This window comes from Polypterus senegalus, chromosome 5 (assembly GCF_016835505.1).
Source record: "Polypterus senegalus isolate Bchr_013 chromosome 5, ASM1683550v1, whole genome shotgun sequence".
Taxonomy (NCBI): domain Eukaryota; kingdom Metazoa; phylum Chordata; class Cladistia; order Polypteriformes; family Polypteridae; genus Polypterus; species Polypterus senegalus.
In genome coordinates this window covers 128,744,221-128,766,806 of record NC_053158.1, presented here as the reverse complement: position 1 = coordinate 128,766,806, position 22,586 = coordinate 128,744,221, and the positions used below count along the sequence as shown (strand labels likewise).

The following is a 22,586-nucleotide window of genomic DNA, read 5'->3' as shown; positions in this document are numbered from 1 at the left end:
AAAAAATGTAAACATCATAAATCATAGTTCACATAAAACTTTAGGAATATTAGTATTATCTCTTTATCATTGCAGCAACCTGCGTGAAAATGCTCAGATTATTAATGTGGTAACTAATGACTGAGTAATCTTATCCATGTTTACTAAATTAAAAGTGATGTCACGGTAGAACTGCTCATAAGTCCTATTTTTAATATTCCTGTTTTTAATTTGCATGTTTAAAACCATTTATTACAAGTTTCCAGGAAACTCATAACATTATCACTTTTGTATTTCTTCCTGAATTCAGCACCACAGGCCAAGCATTACATTTATAAAGTTAAAGTTGCTTTGCAGAACTGTAAAGGTTAAAGTAAAGGTGCCTAATTTTTAGAGCAACTTTCTTATACACAAAACATGGAAGAATGCACAGCCATTTTAGTGATTTGTGCTACAATGCACTTGTTATTGGCTCTCTCCAAATGCCATGCAACTCCTTGGATATTTCCTTAAAGATCATATATCATTACATCATGCTTCAGTGGTTAAAAGTTAACATGTTTTATACACTTATTGCAAAGTCCATATTCACCAAAGGAGTAGGGATGGTACAGTTTAATATTAAAAGACACTGTTTATTTTGAATAAACCAAATACAATCCCAATATAAACTGTAATTGTTCACATAACCATTACAGAATAACTGTGTGCTGTTATCATCCCAGTAGTACCACACAAGGAAAGAATTAGTAGTGGGAAGTATGCCAGTCTGTCACTTTCACTCTCAGTTATGTCTGTTTATTACTTTTGCTATTTTTATTGTATCTTTGCAGTACATGAAACAAGGGCCTTAAAAATGACATCATTGGGTTTTCCCCAGGAAGCAAATAAATTGTAAGAAAATCAGAACTGAATGTCTAGTGGTGCCTACCTGAATTTATTCAAATAGAAGTAAATATGGTACAGTGAATTATGAATATTCTGCATAACCAGAATGAGTTTATTTGTTTTTGCTTTGTTTATTGTGGTTGTCTGTGCTTCTCAGTTCATGGTCACAGTTATTAAATTTTACCTTTTGCACAGTGTGCTGCAGTGTAAGTGAGATCCTCTCCCTAGAAAGATTATTAGATCAAAGCAGCTGAAAGCAGTCAAGGCCAGGACCATCTCATTTTGGAAATACTTCAGAGAGTAATTTTCCTCAGAACTTTCCATGAAATAAATGCGGAATATATGGTATGGAATGAAGCAGATAACCATAATAATAACAAAGGAAAAGCTTTTAATCTGAGCCCAGAACTCCTGATGCTGGTAACTAAATTGACGATACTTGCTCACTACTTTCCAAATAATGTATAGCTGGCAGATCAGTAACAAACACACCACAAGAATCATGATGATAATGATAATGTAGTTCAGAACACGAACCGCCCTTTGTGAAAGTGCATTTTCAAAATGAAAACATTCTTCATTATTAGGTTCGGTGTTGCACGTATTTCCATACTGGGAAAGGTAGATTGGAAAAATGATAATAGTGATGACTGCCCAAATTCCAGCACTGGCGCCCAGTGCATGCAACTTTCTGTAGAACTCCATCTTATTCATTTTGTTGAAGTATACTACATACCGGGTGACCAAGATGATCACATAGAAAATGAAAGCAATATACATGTGAGCATGAATCATAGCGCTCACTAGCTTGCAAAAGGGCATGCTAAAAATCCATTTGCCCGTTACATAATAATGAATGCGGAAAGGCACAGTCAACAATAACAAAATGTGCACAGCAATTAGGTTTAGGACAGCTGTGGTGGTCACCGACTTTATGTTTGACTTCAAAATGAAGATCATGAGTACTACACCCACGCTGCCACCTAAAAGGACAATGCTGTATGTTGTAGCCAGAATGATACCGTGTTCCTCCTTCTCTGTTTCACTGTGGGAATTGTTTTTACAGTTGTATGATGTCATCTTTGGCCCTTTTTCACCTACAAAAGTCAAAAAGAGAAATGAGTATTGACACATAAATGATACATAAAAGCAAAAATCCATGATAAGGAAAAGGAACTTCTTGAATACCAAATCTCACTGGCAGTTAATATGGTGAGAACCAGTAAACCCTTAAGTAAAGAGTTACAGGCCTCCTATTGTCCCTCAAAAAGACTTTTTTTGCTGAACTTAACAGCCTTAGCACTGCTGGACTGAAGCCCACATAACACTTAACGAAATGGAACTGACTAATTTACTTTGATAACAGGGGAATCTCAGATTCAGGTGGATTAATGTGGATACTTGAAGGGGTCTTTGGAGTTTCCCTGTCTGCATGTGCGGTGATGTAAGGAAGGAATTTTGTGAGATTTTTCTTAGTTGTAGCCAGTGATAGCATTTAACAAGATTTGGATCTAAAAGTTTAACACTTTTATTTATAAAATCTTCTGTGGATAAGCGTTTTTTATGTAAGTCTTATAAAGGCTATACTGTTTTAGTGGTTAAACAAACAATTGTTAAAAGCTGTTGGTGAATTAACCAAAATGGGAAAGGCCATGACTGCCAAAACACATTGCCAAGTCAAACCTTGAATTATTTAAATAAATTTGTTATTAAATTAAATACAGAATTCTAAATATTCAATCAAAGGAAACATCAAGATAAAAAAAGGATATCACTTCCGTTTTCTGCCCCAATAACATTACCTCTCATGCCTGACTTTAAAACCGCCATGTTTGCCTGTGTGTATTCTTCTGTTCTGTATTGGATTGATGTCTGTCAAGACATTTTCATTTACTGAACCAAACCCTCATCTTTGGCAGCCTGTTTCAAGTATATGGGGGGCTGCCCCAAACCTTTTCCTGTGTTACGTGAATCTTTTTACAATATATTTAAAAGATTCCATTTTAATTTCAATAATTATGGCTGGTTAAAAATGTATAGTATAATGGAATGTAGTCTTGTGTCACAAGCAGACAGGACTGTACATTTAATGGGTTTGGAAATAATTTGTTTACTGCTTGTAGCAGCATATAGGTATGTCGAATTAAAAATAAGAAAAAAAAAACAGCTACTGAACAGAGTTTTACATGATTTTTACTTTTCATTTCTGTTGGACAAACTGCACCGCTGCATGAAGTTACAGCAGTCAGCAAAAGAAAAAAAAGTTTTGCTCCGATCAAACTTTTTAGGTTTTCTTGATTTGAGGGTGCTGAACGCTCTATCATTTCCAGTTTTTACAGAGATGAAGGTTTAAAATGAAAAAGTACTATTTTAAAGAAAAAACATGTCTTTTAGAAATCAATTATTTACATTTGATAAATTATACATATAATTATCCTCTGAAGGTGTTTCCCAGTGAATGCTCCACTTTTTACTGTAACATCTCTCAAACTGAGTGATATCCTGGTGGATTCTCTCCCATTATTGGGAAAATCTCCAAATTTGAGTGTAAGAAATGGATTTTTAAAGACAAGGTGCATCAAGTGCTAGGGAGGAGGATGGAAGATCCTCAACAGTTTTCCACCTCTGTATTCCCATTAAAACAGTGGCACATGATTTTTTTCCCCTAAAGAAACGCTATGCCTTTTTTTATCATTTGCTTACCTGTAACCTGCTTAAAACAATAGATGATTCCACCCCACCTTCCATATTTTTGTAAAACCCATTTAAACAAAAAATCTCTCTCTTCTGGACAATAAAAGGTCATCTTTCTAATTTCTAATCTTCTTAATATAAATTCCTGGCTATTTGAAGGATAAGAAGAGAAAAAGAAAAATAGTTTGAGAGCAGAAAATGTGTAGCAAATACTAGATTTTGGGTTGTTTCCTCCTCAACTAACATTACATGATGAAAACTGATATCTGAAAATACACTAAATATTCTGTTCTGTTTTTTGTTTTTTCAATTCAACATTTTTCACTGAATTTGATATTTCAAATTCCCCAGCTAGTCGTGGTACTGACAATGTTTAACAGGGAGGACTGCCTCTTTACAGTGATAAGAGGTAGAAACCAGATTTCAGTGTACTGTGACCGTGTCCCAGCCACGTAAAGACAGCCTGGCAGCAAGCAAGCTGCACGTTCTTGGCAAACTGGCTGCCACAGCATGCAACAGACGTTTAATGTTGACTTCTGAGTGAAGCCATTGCTTTTTGGAAAAAATATTCAGCCCTCAAAGAGTTAAGTCTAAGCTGATGCCATTGGTCCGGGGAGTTTCTAAGATTTAGATGTATCAGGGTCTTACCCACCTCTGTGATTGTCATACATGACCTTACATGTTAGTAATATTGAAGAGCACCTGGGGTTCGTTTGAGCTTTTGTGAATGTTCATATAATCGTGTAGCATTGATCAGGGCCCTGGTGCATTTGATCATTTGCTCTTTGCTGTCCACACCAAATGACAAAACCAACATATAAAGATAAAGATAAATAATAAGTAGCAGATAGATAATAAGTAACAGAGGCAGCATAAAGTATAAAAAAAAATAGAAGTATAAAGTGTAATGTGCAGGTAGGTGTATGATGGACAAGTCAAATACAGTTGTGTGAGGTAAATAGAATGAGGTGGCCCACGGTTATAAACTCCCATCAATTATTTATGGCCTTGGGAAAGAAAGAGTTCTTTAGCCTGGAAGTCCTGCATTTCATACTTCTATACATCCTGCCTGAGGGTAGAAGTGTGAACAGTTCATGTTAGGGGTGGGTGGGGTCCCTAAGGATCGAGGCAGTTCTCCTGCAGACTCTGCAGTTGTAGATGCTCTGCAGAGAGGGCAGTGGGATCCTGGTGATCTTCTCAGCAGTCTTTACCACTTTCTGCAGGCTTTTGTGGGCCATAGCTGTAGTGTTGCCATACCACACGGCGATGCAGCTGGTCAATATGCTTTCAACAATGCAGCTGTAAAAGTTGCCGAGGATCTTATTCAGCATACCAAACTTCCTAAGTCTCCTCAGAAAGTACAGCCACTGTTGAGCCCTCTTGACCAGTTGTGTGGTGTTAAGAGTCCAAGTGAGGTCCTCACTGATGTAGACGCCCAGGTATTTAATACTGCTCACCCTTTCCACTTCAAGCCCTTGAATGAACAGTGGCCGGAGAGGTCTCCTCTCCTTCCTCATGTCCACTATCATCTCCTTTGTCTTGTCTGTGTTGAGGGTGAGGTTGTTGTCCTCACACCATGACGCCAGACTGTCCACCTCCCTTCTGTAGGCCGCTTCATCCCCACCAGTGATACATCCAATCACTGCGGTGTCATCTGCAAACTTTAGGATTATGTTATCTTTGTGGGAGGCGACACAGTCATGGGTGAACAGGGTGTAGAGGATGGGGCTGAGGACGCATCCCTGTAGGGTGCCTGTGTTTGTGGTAATGGTGGCTGAAATCTTATTACCAATCCTGACAGACTGGGGCCTGCGAGTCAGAAAGTCTAGGAGCCAGTCACAGAGGGTAGGGTGCAGGCCAAGTGCAGACAGTTTATGGGGGATAACGGTGTTAAAGGCAGAGCTGTAGTCAACAAAGACCTGCCAATGCCGCTGTGCCGCTCCTGATTGGTCTTGATTGAAGGATACCATTTCTGCCTCTACTTCTCTCTCACTTCCTTTTTGCTTCTTGCGAAGCAACAGCTAGTCACAGCCACCGTGCCAGGCACTGGCACTCAAGGTTTATAGTATACATGCTAACTGCTGACTTTCGCATCTTCCTTGAGCTTTAACAACCTTTCTTCTTCCATTTTAAACTTGACTGTAGATGCCAAATGTGGTCACGTCTCATTTCTCCTGTCCAGGACACCACTTCTTCTTCAGTCATTTGTCCACCCTATTAGTTAGTGCTGCTGTTTGGCCTGTCAATCACTTCTGCACCATCCTTCGTTCGCATAAAGCATGCTTTCAGTGCAGAGCATGCAAGTTAGCATAATATTAATTAATACTGACAAATAAAAAATATATCAAAAAGCACGTGTCCTAATTTTCTTTTTCTATAACATCACCGAATTTCAATCAAATTAGTCAAAGCATTTCTGTAATTTTGGGTTATTTATTTTTTCAATGTATCAAAATGTCTTTTCTTAGTGGATACCTAGTCCCCTAGATTTACCATCCTGTAAAAATTCAGCTATTTAACTAAATGGAAATTGTACAATTCACTTTACAAGGAGCTCTGTAACCACATTTAACTAACCACTGGGCACAAAAAAAAAAAGTTTGTTCATGTGACAAGATAACAAGACACAGCTATAACCAGTTTTATATGCCTGCTTGATTGCTTTACTGCAACATGCATGCAGGTTTTGTGTGTTTTATTTTAAGCATTCAAGGAAAGGGCACTTTTATATCAGTGGTAACACACAAAACATGAGATCATATAGTTCTTCCTGTTTGACGATTAGGTTTTGAAAATAGGCAAAACCTCACTTGGTTAGAAATATAAATTAACATTTTTATAAGAACATGTATCTACTCTTCATCTCTGGACTCTTTTTACACAGTAGAGTGAATGATACTGAAACTTGGCATAAGAAATGGAAATCTTAAAATGCAATACAATTTTAAATAAAGCAAAAGGGTGTTGTACCGTGTTAGCCATTATGAATGTAGTGAAAAGTCAAGCAAAATTTTATTTTGCTTAACTTTTCACTAAATAAAGCAAAAGAAAACATTATGTTAGTAACATTAACTGGTTACTAATTAAGAAAGTGACTAGAACAAAAACCTACAGCTGCTGTGGTCCTCCAGGATTTGAGTTTCACACCACTGGTATGTTAGCAGTGACTACTCCCCATTCAAGTCCCAGTCAAGTGCACATATATACTTCTAGAGTCTACTAAACAGTCTTGGCAGCACATAAGAACATTAAGGAGAGTGCATGAATTGCCAACTAGTAAATAGAGTCTCTTGCACAATTATTCAGAACTTTATTGGGCACTTGTGCAATAATTTCTACCTAAAATTAAATTTCAAATGGTAAATAAGACATATGCATATGTATAAGCATACTCTCAATTTTATAATTGTATTCTTTAAATGCATTTTTTCCAAGTCAAATGATGCGTGTCTGAAAAGAGGCAACATTAAAGGCAATGGGACTAAATAAGGAATTTACATATTTTGGAAGATTAAATATGGCATTTTCTTTTACTAAGATGTTATTCTCTTTAAGAATATTCTGCATTTTATTGCCCTTCAGTTCAATGAGTTTCTTATCATAATTGGCTTAATCCAATTCATAGTTTTGGGTCTGAATTCTGCTCTAAAAGCTCAAGGCACAAGGCAATAATCATTCCTGGACGGGGGTCCAGTCAATACACTCACTCAAACAAAACGAATCTACAATTGCCAGTTATCCAAACCTGTATGCTTTTTGAATGTAAGAAGAAAACCTATGTGAATATGCAAATCAATATAAATAGCCCCTTCAATTCAGTGTTTTGTTAAAGACAATAGCAAGCTGATATGTAAAAAATAATTTCAGTGAATGAGAAATGGGCAAGGAAAAAAGTACTATTTGGTGGTTTATGCAGAGGTGTAAACAACAGAAGGAAATTGATGGAGTGGTATAACGTGGCAGAGTCACTCAAAAGTTCAATTTCAGAAAGTCCTACAGTCCCCAAAATAAAAAAAGAAGCGGTCACATATCAAAGTTTATGTGAAAAGGCAAGTCGCAAACCACAATCTGAGTGTCAACACCACTGGATGAGGTAGTGAAATTTTGGGGCTTACACTGTTTTTAGCAGCAAGCTGCTGCAGTTATTAGCGAGACACTAATGAACAGAATTTCACCAGCGGGTGAAGGGACATTTTAATTTTTTTTTTTCGTTTACCATTATCCATACACGTGTAAATAATTTGCATGTTTAATAAGACAAACAAGCAGGTAGCAGAGGTGGTATTACTGTTTAATCTGTTTCAAACAATTTTACAATAGGTGACCTCAGTGGTGGGGACACGACTTTAGGCAGTAATGGTGCTACTGTGCCAAGTACATCTTCAGGTGCTGGCTGCACACACACCCCTGCCTCAGAAATCGCTGGGCGACCACCTGGCCGTGTGATGATAAATGCTGTTCTGGAGTTACAAAGCGCAATAGTGGATGCTGTAAGAGATGTGGAGAAAGGAATCTATACTAATAAAAGGCAAAGCCCTCAATGACTGACTGACTGACTCACTCATCACTAATTTTCCAACTTCCCGTGTAGGTAGACGGCTGAAATTTGGCAGGTTTATTCCTTACAGCTTACTTACAAAAGTTAAGCAGGTTTCATTTCGAAATTCTACATGTAACGGTCATAACTAAATCCTACTTACATACATATATACGTCCATAGCCTACAGCTTGGTCGCCGTGTGAGGCGGAGTTGCATCCCCTATCACCACACCTCCCACGTAGTTATTGCGTCCCCCATTCCCATGCCTCCCACGTAATTGACTGCCTGCCCATATAAGGCCATCCGTCAGCAGCAATCCAAGCTGTGAGAAAACAGTAAAAAGGAGGCGTGTCAGACATTGTGCTACATTTTCTGATGCAGTTAGACGGAAACGACTTTGTGACGCTGCCGCCAAATACTCGCAGAAAATTCCACAAGTTAATAGACACGCTGTCGCTAAATACTTGCAGGCAAATCCACAAGTTCATAGAGACGCTGCCGCTAAATGCTCGCAGGCTAATCTACAAGTTCATAGAGACGCTGTCGCTAAATATTCGCATGAAAATCCACAAGTTAATACCAGGAATGCCTGTTAAACATCTTAGATTCACGAGTAGCGATTTGGGTGGTGAGATGTCTATTGAGGTGATCACCATCGATCAAAGAACTGTCACTTACCAAGTGGTTTCCATGCCTGAAGATGCCGCCTGCCTTTTCCATTCTCTGTGTTGCATATTGCACTGACATATCAGGCTCAATCTTGATATCCAGAGGAACAATGTGTCTTATGTATTGAATGACTAGGACAGGTTCAAGGTGTGGACTGATGACGGTACAGGAGATAATTATACTACACAGTGGCACTATACGACTGAAATGCTTAAGCCCTTCACCTATTTGTTCGGTTGTTGCTTTTAACTGTACAGAAATGGCCAAATATTTTACACCTTTGGAGAATCGCCAATGCCTCTTAAACATCTTGGATTCACACATGACGATTTGAGTAGTGGACACTTTGATGTTTATGAATGTTTCAACTCTCAAAAGCTGGATGCAAAGTTATTGATGAAGCCTGTTGTATGCTTACAATGCTTGACAGATGCCGAATATCACTTCAACACAAGTCCTGCAAATACTAACGTAATTGAAACAAACCATGAAACTCAAACCGATTATGATAGCAGCAATCCAAGCTGTGAGAAAACAGTAAAAAGGAGGCGTGTCAGATGCCGTGCTACATTTTCTGATCTAACTTTGTGACGCTGCCGCCAAATACTCACAGAAAAATCCAAAAGTTCATAGACACTCTGCCGCTAAAAATTCGCAGGCAAATCCACAAGTTAATACCGGGAATGCCTGTTAAACATCTTAAATTCACGAGTACCGATTTGGGTAGTGAACACTTCGATGAATGAAACCTGTTATCTTTACAACGGTTGACAAACACGGAATGTAACTTGAACACAACACATCCTCCAAATACGAACCTGATTGAAAGAAATAATGATAATCAAATCCTTGATGACAGCAACACTCATAACAGTCACAAAACAATTAAATTGACAATCATGTTACGTTATTTTTAAAATGTTTCCTTTTCTTTTCAATAACTTCTTTAACACACTACTTCTCCGCTGCGAAACGCGGGTATTTTGCTAGTTAAGGAATATAAATGGTGTACTATGCTATACTGAGCAAAAATTAAATGAATTGGTTAAAAAATAAATGCTGCATCTAATTACCCCTTTTTACATTCTGCTAATTACATTCAAGCAAACTTGTAACGCTGTTAATTTAGTTGATCATTTGGTGGGTCAGGGTCAGGTTCATCATATTGCATCTCTTCAGGTATAGGCATACATGATTTGTGTGCCACATTATACAGGACTCTACATGCTTGAACAATGTGGACCACAGAGCAGCAGTCCAACAGTCTTATCCAGGGAGGGCCAATAGCCCTTAAGCTGCCCTATAATACGTTCTACCACTGCCCAATTGTTCTTGTTCAGTCAGTGGATTGGCAAGTACAGTAGGGTGAGAATCCACATCTTCAGTAGGTACCCACTGTCACCTAAGTAATCATTAGGGGTGTAAAAAAAATCGATACACTTTAGTATTGCAATATTATGTTTTTTGATAGTGCATCGATTCTCAAAAACATAGTATCGATTTTTAATTACTAGTTTACATTCAAAGATTCAAGGAACACAATTCATTTTGCGTTAAAATCCCCGATCACAAGACAGCAGCTAATGTAACAACATAAATTGAGACAGTAAATAGCATAAGGGTTGACGTATATAGGCTTTCAATACTCAGGCAAGCGGAACTGGCAGACAATGTGGATCGTGCAGTGACAAACTGAGCTGACTAGTAACACGACAACATGGCTGAATCCAGAGGAGTTAGACCGTCTCCTGCAGCGTACAAAGCGGAATTGTGGACTCATTTTGGCTTTCACAATAAAGAAGGCACTAAGGAGATTGACAAGAGCCATGCCATCTGCAAATTGTGCCATGCAAAAATCAAATATTCGGGGAACACAACGAATCTGAGAGCACACTTAGCAAGACACCATTCTGATGTACAGATAAAGGAGCAGCAAACGGCAAGCGTTAAAAAAGTGGGTCCCTCTCAACTCACTATGGAACAAGTTCACACATCAAAGTTCGCAGACAGACCTCAACTCATGCAAACAAAAGAACTCAGTCAAATACTCTATTTCATTTGCAAAGATATGCGCCCTCTGAGTGTTATAGAGAATGAAGCCTTCCAAAATATGATGAATACAATAGAGCCTCGCTATATCATACCCTCCCGTATGATATGAGGGAGGGAGGTAAAAATGAAGTTCCTGGAATCTCTCAGCTCCACCGCAAGAGATTGTTACCGCAGAGAAGTGTTCTAAAAGCTGGGCATGTTGACCAGCTCATCTTCCTCCACAAAAACCTTGACATTGAAAAAATAAGCACTGACATACATAAAACTGTAATAACATGTGCAATCCATGTTTAAGACTTGATAATGTTCACTATCAATATATTTGCATTTTCTAAAAGTTGTTTAATATTTTCTTTAGGAATCCTACTAGCACTTTAAATTTTCACTGATCTAGGCAGATGTAGTTCCTTTTTTAAGAATGCAGAAAATATAGTGTTAGGATGTTGGATGTTACAAGGACAATGCATTTTCTTTTATTAACCACTTGACATTGAAAAATTAAAAAATGGCCTACACAGAATAGAATGTGAACCTTTAAAGCAGAATTTAATATACATACTGTCTGAATTTATATTTTTGATTTTTTTAATTTACTCAATTTGTTTAACTAAAGAATCCTGCAAGCACTTTTTTTACTGATATACTGTAAACAAATGTTAATTCCTTTGTTCAGATTACAGTGCTATGATGTTATGCATTTTCTTATAAACTACATGAAACATAGTGTAGAATACTGTGAACCTTTAAAGCAGGATCAAAAAGTACAGTGATTTTTTAGTGATATAAGAGTATGTTAATTCATTTCCTCAGATTGCACAAAAGGTATTGCTATGATGTCTGAAGTTATACGGACTGTGATAAATGCAGTTGCAGATCTCACTGTTCTGATTGCATAAAAAAGTATTTTTTAACTCAGATTTTATGCATATAGTGGTGTGTTCTTTATACTATGATAGTTTTTCTAAAATTAGATTTAAAAAAAAAATTTAATATATCACCTTGCTTATAGTATTGCAATATATTGCAATATATTGAATTGTAACCCCTGTATTATGATACATATCGTATCGCAAAATTCTTGCCAATACACAGCCCTAGTAATCATGTTATATGTTTACATCGTACAGATAACTTACAATTTTGACCAAAGGGGTACAATTAAATGTCTTACCGAAAGGCCCGCCATCACAAACATCATTTTCAAGTTTGTTCAGAACACTATTTCTCAGAGTGAATGAATCATAAATGAGCTAGGCCATCTCGCCACAACATTAATGAGACGCATTTTCGCATCACAGACAATTTGCACATTAATAGAGTGGAAATTTTTTCTATTCACATAAGAAAATTTAATTTATTGAAGGTGTCTTTATAGCAATGAGTGTGCAGTTGGCCACTCTGATTACATTTGGAAAACTGGACATGCTGCAAATTACACTTTGATGTTCACCTGTTCAACCACTATATAAGGAAATTTTATATATCTGGATGACAAGCAGATAATACCAAGCCATACAGATGGCCTGGCGTGACTTAGTGATGACTGAGAAATATCCGATCAGTTAGCCAGTTCACGCTGGCTGAAAAGCTCATGTGGCTAGAAACCCGAAAGTGTCCAGAACTTGCAAAGGAACAGGTAGAGAACAATTCCTCAAAGTCTGCCTTTGTAAAGCCAGCCCCAGTTCAGCACACAGCTCCAAATCTAAATCAGCTTAGAAGCCTGTCATCATCCTGGGACAAGAAATCAGTAAGATCTCTAAATACACACTCTCTTCTAATTCTTCCATTTGCAATGTCATCTAATAACGCTAAAGCAGTCATGGTAGTTGGAATAGTTTGGCCATTCTGTGCACCATTATTTTGCCACGGATTATATTCAAGTGCCTTAAATCTGATATGCAATTAATATACTGCATAAGATTCGAGACGTGGAAATCCTTTCACATTAAGACATTTTAAATGTGAATCATGATCTACTTGATGACCAGGCCTCATTGACATTTCCACATACTGTGACAAGTCTCTAGCAGTCTTCTTTGAACTCTTCCTTATTCACAGCCCTCTCAATTTGTTCTCTTAAATTATGCCAGCACAATCTGTGGTCAATCAGGTCACTCTCTAACACAATGCTCATCTGCAGCAGAGATTTTGCATCTCTCTTTTGCTGTACTATGGTTTTCTTCACACTCTGTATGTCTCTGCAGAAACAAGTACAGAAATAAAAATAAAGGCAGTGGGCGTTGGAGCTTTTCTAGTACTGCTGCACTATTTCTGGTTGAACACTCAGATCTTAAAGTGCCACAGGCAGGTTAATGTGAACTGAACAACCTTGACAGGAATCACGTAGCTTATCACTACATGCAAAATTTCTCATTACAACATCTCAGTTCTTAAGCTAAATATAAGCTAAATATAATCAATTTTAAACCTTCCAAAAACATATACATATACATATATATTATTATATATTAATTATAATATATGAATATATATTATATAACATATATAATATATACACTCACCTAAAGGATTATTAGGAACACCATACTAATACGGTGTTTGACCCCCTTTCGCCTTCAGAACTGCCTTAATTCTACGTGGCATTGATTCAACAAGGTGCTGAAAGCATTCTTTAGAAATGTTGGCCCATATTGATAGGATAGCATCTTGCAGTTGATGGAGATATGTGGGATTCACATCCAGGGCACGAAGCTCCCGTTCCACCACATCCCAAAGATGCTCTATTGGGTTGAGATCTGGTGACTGTGGGGGCCATTTTAGTACAGTGAACTCATTGTCATGTTCAAGAAACCAATTTGAAATGATTCGAGCTTTGTGACATGGTGCATTATCCTGCTGGAAGTAGCCATCAGAGGATGGGTACATAGTGGTCATGAAGGGATGGACATGGTCAGAAACAATGCTCAGGTAGCCCGTGGCATTTAAACGATGCACAATTGGCACTAAGGGGCCTAAAGTGTGCCAAGAAAACATCCCCCACACCATTACACCACCACCACCAGCCTGCACAGTGGTAACAAGGCATGATGGATCCATGTTCTCATTCTGTTTACGCCAAATTCTGACTCTACCATTTGAATGTCTCAACAGAAATCGAGACTCATCAGACCAGGCAACATTTTTCCAGTCTTCCTGTCCAATTTTGGTGAGCTCGTGCAAATTGTAGCCTCTTTTTCCTATTTGTAGTGGAGATGAGTGGTACCCGGTGGGGTCTTCTGCTGTTGTAGCCCATCCGCCTCAAGGTTGTGCGTGTTGTGGCTTCACAAATGCTTTGCTGCATACCTCGGTTGTAACGAGTGGTTATTTCAGTCAAAGTTGCTCTTCTATCAGCTTGAATCAGTCGGCCCATTCTCCTCTGACCTCCAGCATCAACAAGGCATTTTCGCCCACAGGACTGCCGCATACTGGATGTTTTTCCCTTTTCACATCATTCTTTGTAAACCCTAGAAATGGTTGTGCGTGAAAATCCCAGTAACTGAGCAGATTGTGAAATACTCAGACCGGCCCGTCTGGCACCAACAACCATGCCACGCTCAAAATTGCTTAAATCACCTTTCTTTCCCATTCTGACATTCAGTTTGGAGTTCAGTAGATTGTCTTGACCAGGACCACACCCCTAAATGCATTGAAGCAACTGCCATGTGATTGGTTGATTAGATAATTGCATTAATGAGAAACTGAACAGGTGTTCCTAATAATCCTTTAGGTGAGTGTAGATATTATTTTAATCTCCTATATGATTTTAACTTGTGTAAAGATTTTGTTTCTTATTTTTTAAACAGTTTTGACATCTTCACTTATGTATTTTATTTTTGACTTAATTATCTCAACAAATAAAAAAATTGGGTAGCACGGTGGTGCAATATTTAGTGTTGCTGCCTTACAGGTCCTAGGTTGGAATTTTACACAAGGTCATTGGGTATATAGGAGAATTGGCAAAGTCTACATGGACAAAACAAAGGATATTAGACTAACTGTCATTTCCAAATTGGCTGAGAGTGAGTGCAACTGAGGACATGTGCGTCTGAGCCCTTACAGGGTATTGGCACCATATACAGGATAAGTTTCTGCCTAACACCCAAAGTTACAGGGATAGGTTTCAGCTTCCCATGATACTGAATTCAATAAATGAAAGATTTTTGCATATGTTCATGGTCATGTTAGGGGAACAAAGATGTAAACATTTTAACAGCGCCCCGTGGACTATGATGTTTGCTGATGACATTGTGGTCTGTAGTGATAGTAGGAAGCCGGTTGAGGAGACCCAGGAGAGATGGAGATATGTTCTAGAAAGGAGAGGAATGATGGTCAGTAGGAACAAGACAGAATATATGTGTGTAAATGAGAGAGAGGTCAGTGGAATGGTGAGGATGCAAGGAGTAGAGTTGGCAAACGTGGATGAGTTTAAATATTTGGGATCAGCAGTACAGAGTAATGGGGATTGTGGAAGAGAGGTGAAAAAGAGAGTGCAGGCAGAGTGGAATGGGTGGAGATGAGCGTGAGGAGTGATTTGTGACAGACGGGTGTCAGCAAGAGTCAAAGGGAATGTCTACAGGACGGTAGTGAGACCAGCTATGTTATATGGGTTGGAGACGGTGGCACTGACCAGAAAGCAGGAGACAGAGCTGCAGGTGGCAGAGTTAAAGGTTTCACCGACAAAAGCGCGATAGATATATGCGCCCCGACAAAACCGCGACGGACAAATGAGCGCCGACAAACCCGGTAACTAGTTTTTGACAAATGCGCACCAACAAAATTGCCACGACAAAATCGCGAGAGATGCCAAGAGAGTGGGACGTGTACGTGCGCATTATGTACACATTATGTGCTAGGTTATAACTGGCGATGGCATGCCGCGAACAAATAACTCAGTCGAGGGTTGGCATAACACATCGAATACAAAGCGGAATTACCAGCAGTAAGGCAGCCAGCAAGTCTAAATATGCTCAACTATCAAGACGTCTTGTTGCAATTCTTCCTACATATGCAGGGCTTGATCTTAAGGACTATCTGCGTGCCGTGTTGATGGCATGCCGCGTCTCATAATATTGACTTCTAAAATAAACATTATTATATATGCTTTAAACTAGTAATTCATATTTAATGAAATTTAAACGATTTTATCGGGGCGATTTTGTCGGCGCTCATATGTCTATCGCGCAAATGTCGGGTCATAGAGTTGGTGATGCTAAGATTTGCATTGGGTGTGACGATGATGGATAGGATTATAAATGAGTACATTAGAGGGTCAGCTCAAGTTGGACATTTGGGAGACAAAGTCAGAGAGGCGAGATTGTGTTGGTTTGGACATGTGCAGAGCAGAGATGCTGGGTATATTGGGAGAAGGGTGCTAAGGATAGAGCTGCCTGGCAAGAGGAAAAGAGGAAGGCCTAAGAGAAGGTTTATGGGTGTGGTGAGAGAGCACATGCAGGTGATGGGTGTGACAGAGCAAGATGCAGAAGACAGGACGATATGGAAGAAGGTGATCTGCTGTGGCAACCCCTAATGGGAGCACCCGAAAGAAGAAGAACAGCGCTAAACAGAAACACAATGGTGACTCTTATGTGTTCTAGTCATATGTCATCAATAAACAGCTAAAACATTTTAACTTATTGATTAATCTCCTTAATGCACATTTTTTTTTCTTTCTTTAAATCAAATATGGGATAGATACTGTTGCCCTGGAAATAAATATTCCAAGCACCACATTCTGTACAGTATAACACTTTCAAATACACTTAATACTGGGACTGTGGGAGTCCATCACAGCAGCACTGTGGATGTGACAGGAAACTGGGTTTGCATAAATCAGTGTGGCCCAATGGTGTACTAGTGCCCACCCCACTGGTTGGTTTCTGCCTCAATGCCTAAACCAGCTGCTCCCAAGTCCTTTAAGTGGATACAGCTGGTCAGATAATGGATAGAGAGACTGGAAGATCCAAATTTATCCTATGCTAAAAACACATTTAACAGTCCAGTAATGTTAGATTCCTATGGACTTTATTTCACCTCTTTAGGCTTACTAGTAAGATGGATAAATTACTATAAAGCACTATACTTTGTGAAGAATAATTACCTAATGAATGTGAAAGATGGTACTTTTAGGCTTTTGGCTATTTCAGATTTAACAAATAAAATGTTCTTCACTGCTTCATGGATAAGTCTCTACAAGTTTTGCACTCCTGGATACAACATTAACTTTCACTCCTATGCAGATGACACCAATTTATAACTTTCTTTTAGGCTAAAAGACATTTCTACGATACTATCCATCCATCCATTTTCTAACCCGCTGAATCCGAATACAGGGTCACGGGGGTCCGCTGGAGCCAATCCCAGCCAACACAGGGCACAAGGCAGGAACCAATCCTGGGCAGGGTGCCAACCCACCGCAGGACACACACAAACACACCCACACACCAAGCACACACTAGGGCCAATTTAGAATCACCAATCCACCTAACCTGCATGTCTTTGGATTGTGGGAGGAAACCGGAGCGCCCGGAGGAAACCCACGCAGACACGGGAGAACATGCAAACTCCACGCAGGGAGGACCCGGGAAGCGAACCCGGGTCTCCTAACTGCGAGGCAGCAGCGCTACCACTGCGCCACTGCGCCACCGTGCCGCCCTCTACGATACTATCCTTAATTTATTTTGTCAGTGAGTTAAAGGAGTGGAAGGACGAGAACTACTTGCCTCTGACTACAGAAAAAAACAGAAATGTTAATTATTGGGGGGGAATAATGCTGACTGCAACAATATTCTGCCACTCTTTAACTCAGCTGGAATCACCCTTAGTTTTACTGAATTAGCATACAATTTAGGTGTTATTTTTGACACACATTACAAAATTATCCCAAAAATGTTTTTTGAATTTTCTACATAGCAAGATACTGAGAAATTAATTCATGCAATTATTTCTAGCAGGATTTACTACTGCAATGTGTTTTTCACTGGCTGTTCAAATCATTCTTTGTGCAGCTTTCAGTTAATTCAAAATACTGCTGCAAGAATTATTACAAAAACAGAAAGTACGAACACATTAGACCAGTTCTTACATTCCTACAATAGCTCCCAATTAAGTTTAGGGATGAATTCAAAATCTTCCTTTTAACATATAAAGCCTTAAATGGTCAAGGCCCTGCTTACTTATCTGAGCTTATTGTTGCGTACAAAGCAGAATGCACATTGATATTTGAAGATGCTGGCCTACTTCAGATTCCAAGGATTAATATAATAACAGAACCTCACACTAGTTCCACTCCCTCTGAATTAGTGTGTTGCTGAGGTGTCACCCGTTGCTTGGCTGCACTCGGGTCCTAATCTGGATCCTGAGTTGGTTTGTCGTGTGGGGGGTGCGGCAATGCGCTGTATCAGCGTGTGCTCCTAACCTGGGGGAGGTTAAGCTTTTATTTAGAGGGCCCCGAAGCTGTGGAATGATCTGCCTGCTAAAATAAGAGATACCCCTTCAGTCTCAGCTTTAAAATCCAGACTGAAGACTTCCTACATTAGCTAAAGCTACTGAGTAGCTGTGCATACTGCATTCCTCTTTGTTAGTCATTTGTACAGAAATAGAAGTATCATAATATTTTTAAACCATTACTAACCCTTCTTTACTCAGTTTCTCTTCTCAGTATCTGGATGTGGCACTTGGTGCTACTCCTCTACCATCAGGCTGCTCTGCTGCATTCGGAAAAAACATCTTGAATAAAGGAGAGTTGGAATTTTTGGGTGGAAAGATTCTTTCATCAGATTGAAGCCATCACGGACTCCAATATAGAAAAACCAGGAGCAGATAGGTGGGCTGTTGGCCAAGGTATCTAGGGCCGTAAGTTTATTTTTGACTTTCTCTTTTATGATTTTAATCTCCATCATTGTCAACTGGCCATAGCTCATCAATTAATTAATGAACATATATTGTTGGTTTCCATTTATGTTTAATCAGTTTCTATCTTGTTCTCTGTGAGTTTTAACAAATCTGCATTTTTATGTGTACCAGTTCTGTATTGAGTAATTATTTTAATCTGTACTTGTATGTTAACTGAGAATTGTTTACAGTGCTCTCTTCCTGCAATCAGTGAAGAGTGCTATATAAAAAATAAATTGTATTGTATTGTATTGACATACAGCATACTAGCTGTAACCGCAACTCATGTCATTCATGGAAATAAGGTTGCAATATTGGATTGCTGCATAGCACTTACTGCTAGAAGTGCAAAAGGATGACTAAATGGATTGATAACTGGTACTCTTTCACGTCTCTGTTTGTGTACAAGTAACTTGTATGCTTAAATTCTTCTTCTGTACATATTTTTCTTATTTTTAACTCCTTATTGAATAAAATAACATATTTAAGCAGAAAATACTTCCTTATGAAGAAAATATTTTGAATAAACACATTGACTTTAGAGTGGCACAGTGGTAGCACTGCTGCCTTGCAGTTAGGAGATCTGGGTTCACTTCCCGGGTCCTCCCTGCGTGGAGTTTGCATGTTCTCCCCGTGTCGGTGTGGGTTTCCTCCCACAGTCCAAAGACATGCAGGTTAGGTGCATTAGTGACCCTAAATTGTCGTGTGTGAGTGCCCTGTGGTGTGCTGGCACCTTGCCTGGGGTTTGTTCCTGCCTTGCGCCCTGTGTTTGCTGGGATTGGGTCCAGCAGACCACCGTCACCCAGTGTTAGGATATAGCAGGTTGGACACTGACTGACATTGGTTTTCCTTGCTTTTCTGTATTAAGAACTTCAGCTTTTGCACTGAGGGCTACTCTAGATAAAGTAACATGGCTTGGTCATGTGTTAAAACTGGCAAAGATAAATAAATACCAAAAATATATAAAATTTGCTGAGTGATAGAGTTACAGGAAATTGCACACATGCGTGCATGTTGAAATGTTGTATGAAACTGAATGAAATAGTAGGGTTATAATTACACACACATCTGTGTCAGTCTTAAATTCTGTATTCTTTATGCAGGTTGTCCGAATTGGGAGTTTATGGTATGTTCACTGCATCGTTTCTGGATGTTGTACAGCTTTGTGCTGTGTGCTGCTTGGAAATATACGGTCAAGATTCGAACTTGTGAAATCTAAAGTGTCAACCATGCGCCATATATACTGTAGATATAAGGATATAATAAAAATTAAATGGTATCTTAATTTTGACTTTGGGTCTTCAATATACTCAAATGTTTCCTTGAACACACTCTGATCACTTCCAGAGTGATGTTTGTCTGTCTGACATGATACCTTAAACAGGAACATGGAGAAGGAATATAATGTGGCACTAGCATTGCAAATTGATGGAAGTCTGTTGATTTTGAGTAGCTGTATAAAATATGGTATTGACATCAAAATCTAAAAACCACAGCTTTACATTGGGAAAGTCATGCAGTTTGCTGTTCTATTTGCATTTTCTTTTTTAATATTTTATAATCCTGTTTCAAATACAATAATATAATTTAACTAGATTTTTGACGTAAAATGAATCTGGATATTCTGTGTGGGTAGGATCTGAGAGGGCCATATTAAAATTTCATACTAAGCATATAAGTCGTTGTAAATGTTGGAGTAATACTTGACAGTGAAAAAGATGCTGATTTCCAGTCTGGGAGGAGGGTTCCTTTACTTGCCGCTATTCATCCCTTTTTCAGCCTAATTACAGGGTCTCCAGCACTGAACACAGGGCATGACACCGCTATTTATATAAATTTATATATTTCTGGTTTTAATTGTTAAAGAACTTGAAAAATGTTGCTTCCATGGTACACTTTACCACAGTTGTATTAAAAACATGACGCAACTTTGCATGTTGACATTTCTAATGTGAAATCTGGTTACATTTAATTTCCTTTATTTTGGTCAGTATTGCATTGTTTGATTACAAAACGGCCAGATAGTGGAAGACTGCCCGACGGGCTTTCTATATTTTACCTTCCATGCGACTACTCACGTAAACCCCTGGCTAAGTAGGCTATCACTCACCAACACATCTGGTTAATTGTATTTTTGTTGTTGATCAATTCAAATACGCCGTATTTCTTAAATGGCAATTGCAAGCAAGTTAGTCGTGCTTGCAGCTTTGCGAATTAATCGAACTCGGGGGATCTAATGTTATGTTAATTGCTTCTACCTGGGGCTGAACGGCATATCATAGCACACAGATACACGTAAATGCTCATTTTTGCCTCATCTCATTTCATTCTAAATGCCACTAAATCAAGTTCGAGGTGGCAGGGTTCCCAAGTCTCTCCTAGTTACCTGTGAATGCAGTACATCGGTTCGTCCACTCACGTTCACGCTGTGGCAAAGCTGGAATCGCCAGTTACCATAACCCACAATTGTTTGGGGATGCAGGTGAAAAACTGGAATACCTGGGAAGATACACAAATACAGAAACGTAGAGAATGTACAGCGTGAATGACCTGATGCGATTCGAACGCAGCATTCGGGATCCGTTAGGTTGCACATAAATGCCACACTTTAGACGGTACCGTGTCCTAATAACGCGGTTGCAGAGCCCTTTGGAATAACATCAGATTTGATATTGTTTGACACAAGGCACACAGAAAACTTCCAACATAATTACTAAACTGACTGGCGAAAAATGTGAATAACATTGTATTAAACAACTCTGATTAACCTAACCCTAAGGGAGGGCGCCCTTGACATAACTTTGCACATAACTTTCCCCAACCCTTACACGTTCATATCTTAACGCTTTAAGGATGCACTCACCAAAACCGTTGCTGGAAACTGTCAGGAGGGCGGTCGTGTTCGAGACTTCCCCAAGTCAGACCAGGCTAGCGTGGACATTACGTTACGAGTGTCTTCTTCACTCGCACGCACGCAGACATACAGACGTGGGTGTGGAAAAGCGGAACACCAAGCTTCCTCACAGAAGTTTCATCACGCAACTTGACCAAAACATTTCATCGAGAGGAATCCGGCTCTTGTTTTCCTGTTAAGCGTACAGTAATAAACTAGTGTGCGTTTCCGCAGAGCTGCTCAGAAAGTGATTGCCGATTGGTCGCGGAGCATTCGGCTTTAACCAGCTGCGGACTGGACAAAGGCTCCAGTGTAGTGATTTCCATCTGGACTGCCTCGTCGGAATTAAGTGAGTGAGGTGAACTAATGGATGGCTGGAAAATCGGAGTTGTGTACTGTTACACCGTGCTATTGTGATATAAAATGGTGAATGTGGAGTTTACATCATATCCTATAATAGAACCTATTGCGTTTTGAATGATCGCAGAACTGATTCCAATTGGCAGTTTGTTATTTATGACAGAATGAGAGAAGTTATGACCCGTTCCCCCGCTACACGCAATCGTTTTACTGACAATTCAATGAATGTCAGCAGTATTCGTGATCATTAAGAGCAAGCTGAGCAGTTTTAGAAGAATAAACGAGGGCACGTTAACGTACATGAAATAAACTTATTGTGGGTGATCTCATTCCGTTATCTGACAAACAAATGAAGTAAGTAAATTTATTCGATTAAAATATAAAAGACATGGCACTGGAGGTATGCATTCATAGTTTGAGCTAAGCTTTAGGGAGCTATTTCTTAGAATTTTCTCATAATCCACAAGTAATTCGACTACTCGGTGGAAGAGCAAGTGCCTGGATATTACAAGATCACATTTGAAAAAAGGATACTGTATCAATTCCTCCTAAATATAAACTGAATGCATAATATATCTAAATGAGTTTGTATGCATTTGACTCGAGTATACTAAATTTTGG

General features: G+C 39.0%; 1 protein-coding gene across 2 annotated transcripts; it reads right to left on the bottom strand.

The window, feature by feature from the left end:
- Positions 1-593: 593 nt before the first annotated feature.
- LOC120529493 (probable G-protein coupled receptor 141) lies at positions 594-22,009 on the bottom strand. Of its 2 annotated transcripts, XM_039753347.1 has the most exons (3): positions 21,576-22,009; positions 21,099-21,211; positions 594-1,964 (listed from the first exon to the last, which is right to left on the bottom strand). In XM_039753347.1, the coding sequence occupies exon 3, from the start codon at positions 1,945-1,947 to the stop codon at positions 1,048-1,050; it is 900 nt and encodes a 299-aa protein (XP_039609281.1). In that variant the 5' UTR covers positions 1,948-1,964; positions 21,099-21,211; positions 21,576-22,009; the 3' UTR covers positions 594-1,047. The 2 variants fall into 2 exon arrangements, with proteins under 2 accessions (XP_039609281.1, XP_039609280.1); XM_039753346.1 differs by lacking the exon at positions 21,099-21,211.
- Positions 22,010-22,586: the final 577 nt, after the last annotated feature.